This window comes from Eriocheir sinensis, chromosome 18, assembly GCF_024679095.1.
Source record: "Eriocheir sinensis breed Jianghai 21 chromosome 18, ASM2467909v1, whole genome shotgun sequence".
NCBI classification, from domain to species: domain Eukaryota; kingdom Metazoa; phylum Arthropoda; class Malacostraca; order Decapoda; family Varunidae; genus Eriocheir; species Eriocheir sinensis.
The window spans coordinates 10603177-10613775 of NC_066526.1; the positions used below are offsets into that span (position 1 = coordinate 10603177).

The 10599-nt window shown below is 45.7% G+C and overlaps 1 protein-coding gene across 2 annotated transcripts in view; it reads left to right on the plus strand.

The window, feature by feature from the left end:
- Positions 1-7391, plus strand: part of LOC127000290 (uncharacterized) — a 40644-nt gene extending 33253 nt beyond the window's left edge. For both annotated transcript variants that reach the window (XM_050863825.1, XM_050863824.1), the window contains exons 3-5: positions 3019-3142; positions 4597-4811; positions 5746-7391. In XM_050863825.1, coding sequence (XP_050719782.1) covers positions 3019-3142; positions 4597-4811; positions 5746-6445 — 1039 coding nt within the window. In that variant the 3' untranslated portion in view covers positions 6446-7391. The remainder of the gene's footprint in view (positions 1-3018; positions 3143-4596; positions 4812-5745) is intronic.
- The last annotated feature ends 3208 nt before the right edge of the window (positions 7392-10599 follow it).

Below are 10599 nucleotides of genomic sequence, written 5' to 3' on the forward strand. Positions count from 1 at the left end.
CAAGTCTTATCCTTCTCCTGTCCCTTCCTCTCCCTTGAATTCTCTACCACTGAAGTAAATAATGTCTGCTTCTCTATAACTTCCTCTATCACTGCTCTCCTATACTTTCTCCTTTCCTTCGTATTATCTCTCACTGAAGTAACTACTGTACTCTTCCATCATGCCTATCACCAATGTCTTATATCCTTTCTTTATCTTCTTATCCTCCTCCTCTTCTTCTCCTACTTCTTATCCCTCTAATTATTGTACTCAGATCATGACTTACGTAACCACCACTGCTTTCCTGTCCTTTCTTCTTTCCTTTTTATTCTCCTCCGTCACTGAAAAAGAATATTAGATAGAACATTAATAAAAGGAGGATAAAAGGAAAAAAGAAATAAGATGTAAAACAGATATACACAAAAACAAGTAAAAATTGAATAAAGAGATAGATAGATGGACAGATAGGGAGACAGATACAATCGAATATAAGAATTAAAAAAAGTAAAAGAGACGAAATATAAGGTGAAAAATAAGAACAATATATAAGTATTAGCTGGAACTTAATAACAAAACCACATATAAGGTAAAAATTCCCCCGGGGTATTCCAAAACATGAGAGAGGACCCTTCCCCCATACACCTGCTGGTCGGCCCCTCACCTAACAATTAGTCCCCCGAGGTTGAGGGCATCTGCTGCTGACGTCACGTTACTTTATTGCTGTAGTTGATGTATTGCCTCTTTGTTTTCTTGACGTAACACCTTACTTATATTGTACGTCTTCGTCACTTTTTTTTTTGTTGTTTATTTCTGCAGCCGTCGTGTCTTTTGTTTTGTTTGTTTGTTTGTTTCATTTCTTGTTATTCTCTTTCTTTTAGACTCCCCTAGGCACACACCTCCCTCCCTCCCTCCCACCTCTGCCTCCCTCCCCTGCCTCGTGGACCGCTATGCCCTCCCAGAATCGTCCTCAATAGTTTCAAGTTTTTTGTTACGAATCTCTTTGATGGGAGAAAGCGCGATCTGTTTTGACATTAGATTTTGGCCCTGGTGTGAGAAGTTTAAGGACCACAATTCTAATAAGGACCCACGAGTACTCCCACAGTGGACAATAAACACACGCATTCCTGTAATTTGTTCCACGCCCTCCATTTCACCGCAAGATCGCAATATAGAAGCATTACCCAACGCTCGTAATTGACTCGTGTTTCCCTCTTACCTTCTCCTCCCTCCGTTCCCACCAAAGTTTTACCAATGACTTGTAAAAGATCTTGAGTTTTCGTATAGTTTTGAACACATGATCTTGTTTGCTTTTCTTCCTCACTTCCAAACAACCGCAAGAACGTGTAGAAGTGATCGTATTTCCCTTACCTTCTCCTCCCTTCGCTCCCTCGTAAGTTATAAGGATGACGTGAAAGATATCAGTTTCCGTTTAGTTTTTAAGACATATATTCCTGCCTTTTCTTCAGCGCTTCTAATCAACCGCGAGAACGTGTAGAAGTGAACGTATTACCCCCTTTACTTCCTCCCTTCGCTTCCATCAAAGTTTTACGAGTTACATGGAAACAGATATCAAGTTTTCGTTTAGTTCTTAAAATGTTTTCTTTCCCCAACACGTCATTGCGTCACGTATACTTCATGTTCCTCTTTTCAAGTTGTTTTTCTTCCATGAGGTTGTTTACTTGCTTCCGTGTGTGTGGATTCGTTTTCCTGAGGTGCTTCGCCTGACCCATATGTCCTCTTCCTTCTCCTCCTCCTCCTCCTCTTCCTCCTGTCCTCTCAAAGTCCTCTGTGTGTGGACTCGAGTCGCTTCCCTGAGGTGCTTCGCCTGACCCAAATGTTCTCCTCCTCCTCCTTCTCCTGCTTCTCCTTCTCCTATTCTTGTCCTCTGTGTGTTGTGTTGCTTTCCTGAGGTATTTCGCCTGACCCACAATCCCCCTCCTCCTCCTCCTCCTCCTCCTCACCAGTGCGATGGCTCTAACGGGACCTTCCTCGACTCCTACCTCGCCTCCCTTCCCCTTCCTCCTTCCTCCCTCCCTCCCTCCTCTGCCTCCCTCCCCTTCCCCGTGGACCGCTATTCCCTCCCAAAATCGTCCTCAATCGTTTCAAGATTATTTGTTACGAATCTCTTTGATGGGAGAAAGCGCGATCTATTTTGACATTAGATTTTGGCCCTGGTGTGAAAAGATTGAGGACCACAATTCTAAGGACCCTATTTTTAAACGGGCTCCCATTACGACTGTTTTTCAAGCCAACAGAGAACATTAGCCGGGATTGACGAGCTTTGTCTCTTTCCTTTATTCCATTTCTGCATTTCTGTATCCTCTCCTTTCCTCCGGTTCGTTATCCTCCTTTCCCTCCCATCGTTGCCATGTATCACTCTTCATCTTTCCTCTTCCTTTGTCTCTTTCCTTTATTCCCTTCCTTCCTTTCCTACCTTCATCCATTTCTGCATTTCCTTATCCTCTCCTTTCCCCCAGTTCGTTATCCTCTCCTTCCTCTATCACCAAGCTTACAAAACTACCCATGGAAGTACTAACACAACCTCTACGAAAATCTTCCCAAATGTGAGTATATATAAGCCCAGATATGTTCGAGAATATGGCCGTATAATAAAAGTTTTCCTGGCAATACATATCCAGGAAGTCATTGGCACCCGGATATGCACAAACTAGATATGCGATAGAGGCAAAAAGTGCGTCTTCTCGTGTAATAAGGAACTGGAGGCAACACTAGGTCACTGTGCCGGGCTGCTCACCTTCACCAAGACTACTGACCCTGAAGTGTTCCCGGGTGGCTGATTCACACCCGCCGATAGTAACATTCTCTGGATTCTTTCTTACCGGGAAACGCGCGAGGAAAAAGTGGTGACGTCGCCGGCAATTACTGATTCACGCACTAGGGAGGAGAAAAGGGAGAAATGTTGATGTCATACAAGCTTGGTGACTCATTATACGCCTTACTGGAAATACTAGGGAGGAAAACAGAAGTGGTGAAGTCATGAATGCTTGGTGAATAATTCTGACTCCATGTGTCCGTCAGGTATGGCTTCAACACACCGCACAACTACAACGACCATGAAATCTACTGCGGGGGATATGCGACCCAGTGGCAGAAGAACGGCGGCAAGTGTGGCCCTTGCGGCGACCCCTGGCACCTCCCCCAGGTAAGTCCCGTCCCCAGGTAACCTCAGGTGCTCCCTCGGGCCACCTCTGCCTGGCTTTGTGTGCGTAACGCGGGTACTCACTTTCCCTTCTTCCGTGACGACATGCAATGGTTGTGCTGTATAGTAGTATAGTCAATCCAGGAGGAACTGGCGGATTGGGGGGTGAGAGGTGCGGGTCAGCCCCGCACCGCACCTTGCCACACACTCTCAACACTTTTCGCTTCCTCTCATATGTCAGCTATTTACTACCTTTAAATGAATTTAATTAAATAATTGGATAATCCAGTAAGGTCATATAGCGTTGAGATTGTTTTGTTTTTAAGATAATAACAAATATTTTGTATAAATACCACGACACTTGACAGCGTTGTATTCCAACATTGTCATTCTACACATCCAGAGCCCAGGTCACTTCTCTCAAGGTTATGGAAGGGTCAGCAGGTGGGCCCATGGGTGGCCCGCTCCCACCTCTGCCTCTCCCCTCCCTCCCTCTCCCTGCCTCTCCACGTCGTTGGCTGCACAGCCACGAGAAAGAACTCATTTACAATGTAAACAAGTACTTTTTAGACTAAAAAAACAACAGAGGGTTTATCATACCACTCACAAGAGTAACTGCAAGAACAGCAAGAGCCACTAATGTTAGTGAAAGAACTATTGAAAGAGTCTGCGCCAAACTGGACCATGAGTGCATGACGAACAGGTCACCAAGACAGCCTGTATTCTCGTCCCCGAAGGAGAGAGAGAGAGAGAGAGAGAGAGAGAGAGAGAGAGAGAGAGAGAGAGAGAGAGAGAGAGAGAGAGAGAGAGAGAGAGAGAAGAGAAGAGAAGAGAAGAGAAGAGAAGAGAAGAGAAGAGAAGAGGAGAGAGAGAGAGAGAGAGAGAGAGAGAGAGAGAGAGAGAGAGAGAGAGAGAGAGAGAGAGAGAGAGAGAGAGAGGAGAGGAGAGGAGGAGGAGGAGGAGGAGGAGGCTAATGGTGGTCTACTTAACACCTTGACTTTAATCCCACAATTGGAGACAAGAGATGTGGCAGAGTAGTATGGGAGGAGAGACCCCAGCAGAAACCCCCCAATCCGCCAGCTCCTCGTGGATTCACTATTGTAGTAGTAGCAGTAGTAGTTTATTCAATCGTTCTTAATATTAGTATCAGCTGCTGTTCCCTCTCCTTGTTCTTGTTCTTGTTCATGATCTCGTTCTTAAAATTCTCATTATTTTTACTATTATTTTCATTATAGACCATGCAATAGGCCGTGCCGGAAGATTTAAAATACTACAAGTTACCAATTCTGGAACCCAGACACATACACATCAGACACTGTTTACCTTCATATAACTATTTAGTGAATGTTTAATCTATTCTAACCTTCCGCCTACCCCCTACGCACCATACCCTCAACAACTCTACCTTGCCCCTACCGTAGTGCTTTCAGTCACACGATGAACCTCTTTCCTCACAGCCGCGGGATAACGAGGGCGGCGGGAAGTATGGCCGCGGTGTCATTGTGAAGAAGTACAAGCACAGCAGTCCGGTGGTGCTGGGCGTCGAGCTCACCGCTAACCACAAAGGCTTCTTCGAGTTCCACGTGTGCCCCCACAACAACCCGCTGCGACCCGTGTCCGAGCAGTGCCTCCAGCAACACATCCTGAAGAAGGCCGACGGCAGCGGGACCAGGTGTGTGTGTGTGTGTGTGTGTGTGTGTGTGTGTGTGTGTAATAATAATAATAATAATAATAATAATAGTAAATGGTTTATTCATTTGTAGGCAGCCATAAGGCTGAAAATACACAAAAATAACATACAATGAGTTTCATGTGGTGAGTAATGGGGGAAGTGGGGAAGGGTGATGTGTGTGTGTGTGTGTGTGTTGGGGTGGAGGGGTCATGCGATCATGGAGGTGTTAATGACCCTCACAAGCGTCGGTATCGCACTAAGCCGATATCTGTCCGTGCGAGTTTTGACCGGGACGAGAATATTGTGGTGTCTTGTGGGTCTAGTGGGGGGAGGGAGGGCGGGTGGGAGTAGATCTCTATGACGGGGGTTGTGGAGGAGGGACTTGCCGAATTTGGTTAGGTTTGTCTGGTATCGGTCCTGTAGGGTGGACAGATTCAGCTGGGTGAGTGCATTCTCGTAGTTAGTGTAAGCACTGCCCAGAATATGTCTGCAAGCACGCCTTTGCACTCTCTCTAATTGGCGTTGCTGGGTCTTAGTGATGGAGGAAGTCCAAGCAGGAGAGGCATAGAGGAGTCTGGGGAGGATGAAGGTGGTGTACAGGTCCTTGAGCGTCCTTTGGGGGCTCCCAGTGCTTTCATGCGCCTCAGCATGAAAAGTTTGTAGGAAGCCGCCCTGATAATGGTGGTGACGTGCTTGCCCCAGCTCAGCTTGCTGTCCAGGGTGACTCCAAGTGTGTGTGTGTGTGTGTGTGTGTGTGTGTGTGTGTGTGTGTAACTACGTAATTTAATGTAACGTAAAGACGTTTGGAATGGATTAAAGGAAGAGCTGATTGCTATATTAAGTGTTGACAAATTAAAAGACTGGCTGGTCAAATGTATATATGGAGACAAGACACTACGAGCTCACCCAAACAATAACTTCTGCTCCCATGCAGGTACTTCCCCGGGCCGGGCTCCAAAAAGTTCTACGCCAAGTACCGGCTGCCTGCGGGCCTGACGTGCAAGCAGTGCGTCTTGCGATGGCGGTACGTGGCCGGCAACAATTGGGGCCACTGTGAGAACGGCACCAGCGGCGTGGGCTGCGGCCCTCAGGAGGAGTTCCGCTCATGTGCCGACATCACCATCACGGAGGAGGACGGCTCGGCGGACGACACCCCGAGCTTCGTGCCGGACTACGACGAGGAAGACTACAACGAGGTGGACGTTGACGGGCGTGAGGGCAAGCCCACGGTGGTGCCCGACTACGAGGCGAACCATGTGGGGCACGTGGTGGCTCTCACGCTGGCATTCCTGCTCATCATCGTGGTGCTGCTCGGCCTCATCGTCTATTTCTACTGGGCCAAGGACGCCTTCAAGGGGCTGGTCAAGCGCCAGACCGGCCAGTGGGCCAAGGCTGCGGCTGCCCCGCTGCCCTCCAAGGATCCCAGCTCTGTGCTCACCATCTCGGGGCCCCTGGAAGCGCCGCCTCCCGTACCGCCCCGCCGCCACCGTTCAGCCTCCGGGGGCGAGCAAGGCCTCGGCTCGCGGGACATCACCTCCATCAGCGCGCCTACACGGGTGACCATCAACGGCGTGGCGGTCAACACGGGCAGCGGCGATGTGTCCCACGCGCCCCTGCACGTGCCCGACGACTAGAGAGGCGCCGGGACGGGGGCGTGACGGGGATGTGCTGACGGCCGCACACACAAAGGCCTTGCCTTGTATAACAGAGCCAGGATGTAATTATATATTTTTAATATGGTTGTTATGGGTACTAGGCAGATAGCTATTTTATTGACCATAGTTTATCTTCAAAGTTTGAATGAGTCCATTCCAGCGTAGGCAACCCAGCACTCCCTTTATATTTTTCATCAAAGAACCTCGAATCTTGAGGATTCAAGTCCATGAATCGCTGCTCAATGGTAGTGTCAGTACCACAGGTCAGGACTGTCTGCAGTGCTGGGCAGACCATGTCAGCGGCGCATGTGTAGTGATCATTAAAGTTTCCGGTATGGCACCAAATAATTTCCAATCGGTGATGAGAAGTAAAGAAAATCATGAACGTGAACAAAGACTGCAGATAGAAGAATTTGGCCACCAGTTCAGTTAGCAAGCGGTGGACCTCACTGTTATGTTCCAATGTTCCTTTGACCCTGATTCCTATGTCACCAGTGCCTTGCGCTGTGCCTGCCGGGACGGTGCAGCGTGTGGCGGCGAGGGGGCTGTGTTGTGTATATGAGAGGAAGGTAAAAAGTGTGTTTATACTCTATGGAGCGTTGATGGAGCTGCGAGTGAGTGCCTGACGAGAGGAGCCGAGTCTGGGTGTTCCTGTAAAGTGATAGTGTGAAAATGAGGGTCGTTTCTATTAGCGAAAAATAGAAAAGTACACTTATTTATACTCACCTAAGATTTGTATAGCAATAAACTTTGCCCCTGTTTTAAACTGAGACAGGGGAGTTCCTGTGGAAGTTATAAGTTAACCCCTGGATCAATGGTTGGTGATCTTATTTATGCTCTGATGATATATAAAACAAGGAGCTGTGTCTTCCTTGATGTATGACTGCGTATGTAGGCACTAACTTAAATAAACTATCAAAAGCCATCCATACATCTGCAATAATTTATATGGTGAATATTTTTATTATTATGTTTATAAGAGAAAGGATGTGGCGCACTGAGCCCGGCTGAGGAGAAGCTGGAGGACATCAGAGGCCGTGCTATATATCACTAGGGGAACGGGCCCTTGTCCGAAGACGGCCCGTTTAGAGGGTAAAAATCTTCCCTCCCTGCGCGGGGGAGCACGGGCTTAGCAATCAAGGTAAAAGGAATACTATAAGGTAGTTTAGGCACACCCCCTCCGCGCACCTTCACCGTGACGTCATAGGAAATCCAGAGGTGGAGAGAGAGAGAGAGAGAGAGAGAGAGAGAGAGAGAGAGAGAGAGAGAGAGAGAGAGGTGGTGGAAGTGGAAGAACGGAAAAAAACAAGAAAACCATTGTATGGTATGGTATGTAATTACTAAAAATCATTATGATCACATAATAAGTAAAATTACTCATTCATCATCTTATCAGTATCTGAGATGCTTCACATTAAAATGTTAGAAAATTTTTCAAATTAAATGACTTCATATGCTTTCACATTTTTATACGACTTATTAGATAGTATGACGTATCAATTTTTTGTATGTTGAGTCAAGATTATGAAAAAGATAGACATCAACAATATTACAGCTGTATATGATATATACACACTACATATATAACATATACAAACTGTTGGCATAGATGTTTTCGCTTTCCCTTTTTATGTACAGGAAAACGGCCTTCTCTCTAGACACTGCGTTTTCGCTGATGACACTTGATCTTGAGTTCCCGGACCCTCAGCACTCGACTCTCCCTTATTTCTGTGATTCACCATGGGTCAAGAGAACCGTGTTCTTAGCAATAATGGCGGCCCGTAGCAGGGTGCCGACAGACCGACTCTATCGATGATCGAAATCTAGCCGACAGAGTCGGTCCGTCGACGAGGACTGGCGTGTCTCTGCCTTGACGTTATGTAATTCAAGGCCTTTTGTTTGTCAAGCCTTGATAATTTTTATTATACAATAAGAGCAACAAATACGCAGTGGTAAACTCTAATAAAGATTAGAGATGAATTAATATAAGTTCTGTGATATATTCAGTGCATGAGGAAAACTTCAACCTAGAAATATAGGAGTCTCCTCTATCTAACCAAGGCTCAAAGACAAAGCTGCTTCAGTTTACTCTGCAAGTACTGAATGGCATAGCGTGACCCTGAACACTGCCGTGATTTCTGTCTAACAGAGAATATCTCAAGGCAGAGGAGATTTCTGTGCTAGATTTCCCTTGGAATTAGATGTTATCTTAAAGCTTTCCTGCTTGTAAGGCAACAGCTCTTGAGGATAACTAGAATTCTTGATCAGAAGGCGTGACCATGTTATCACTAATTATGATATGCTTGATTTTTTTTCTTATTTCCACATCGAACTGCAAGCATATACCATCTCGCTAACGCGGCTGGGTTTAACTATACTGGATAAAAATGCTGAATATAGACAAGAGAACAGACAAAAGTGGATGACATATAATAAAGGTGATCAATATCAAGAAATCACGCTGGTCAGGACATATTTTATTATGGAAGAGAGAGGACAATGGACGGAGAAAAAGGGTGACATACTGGGAAATAACTGATATAGATATAAAAAAAAAACCCACCTAAAGGAAGGCCATTCAAGCGAGACTTCACTATGAATGGTGAGTGTGAAATAAGATCAAACTTATTCTTGTCTATTCCCACATGCAAGTTGTTTCAGCCTTAGTTTTAAGAAGCCTACGGAACGTTTACATAAAAATGAAAAAGAGAGAGACAGGACAGAAACGAATGGAAACACTTTGAAGCCAAAAATATTCTAGGCCTATCCTGCAATGCAATGATTCAGGCGGATGATGATGATGATGGTAAGAAATTTCAGCAAGAGAATAGTATACGAGAAAAAAAGGAAGGCTACATGGCATATTTTATTGATTTAATTACAGGTGGAGGAAACAGTTCATGGACAAAAAGAATTAAAATAAAAAAGCTCGCTCAGGGAAAACAAAAAAGCCCGCCCAGAAAGAGCCCGTCCGGAGAGAGAGAGAGAGAGAGAGAGAGAGAGAGAGAGAGAGAGAGAGAGAGAGAGAGAGAGAGAGAGAGAGAGAGAGAGAGAGAGAGAGAGAGAGATTTACATAGATTTACATAGAAAATCAGACCACACAGACCCCATGGTCCAGACTTGGTGGTCTGTCCTTAAACCTAAGTGATTTTACATTAATCAGAAGACTCCAAAACGTTGCATTTCTACTCTAGTTGATATTATGTTGAAGGAAGTGACGGTCGAGCTTATTTTTGAAGGAGTCAATCGTGTTACACTGGACCACTGATGGTGGAAGCTTATTCCATTCTCGCACTACAACGTTGGTGAAGAAAAATTTGGTGCAGTCTGAATTTACTTGTCTACATCTGAGTTTTACGCCATTGTTCCTCGTGCGCAAAGTGTCATCGATCATAAACAATGTTGATCTGTCTACATTCGTGAAACCATTAAGTATTTTAAAACATTCGATCACTTTTCCTCGGAGGCGACGTTTCTCAAGAGAGAACATGTTAAGGGTAGAAAGCCTTTCTTCGTAGGATTTGTTGCGCAAGGAAGGGATCATTTTCGTTGCCCGACGCTGAACACCTTCTAATTTAGCAATATCCTTTGCATGGTGGGGAGACCAAAACTGTACCGCATATTCCAAGTGGGGTCTGACTAAACTGTTGTAGAGCGGGAGTATTACATCTTTATTCTTGAATAAAAAGTTTCTTTTAATGAAGCCCAACATTCTGTTCGCTTTATTTGCTGCATCGATGCATTGCTGTGAGAATTTGAGGTTTGACGCGATTTTGACCCCCAAGTCTTTGACGCATTGAACGCTTTTGAGTTTAACGCCGCGCATTTCATATTCGAACTTCTTATTCCTCGTTCCAGCTTGAAGGACCTGGCACTTGTCTACGTTAAAGGGCATCTCCCATTTATCTGACCAAGCTGAAATTTTGTGCAAATCCTCTTGGAGGCTTTGCCTGTCTTCGTCAGTGAGAACCGAGTTACCAATCTTTGTGTCGTCTGCAAATTTACTAATGCGGTTATTGAGTCCAACATCCACGTCGTTGATGTAAATAATGAAGAGCACTGGGCCAAGGACCGAGCCCTGAGGGACGCCACTAGTGACAGGCGCCCACTCTGAGTTAAATCCGTCAATCACT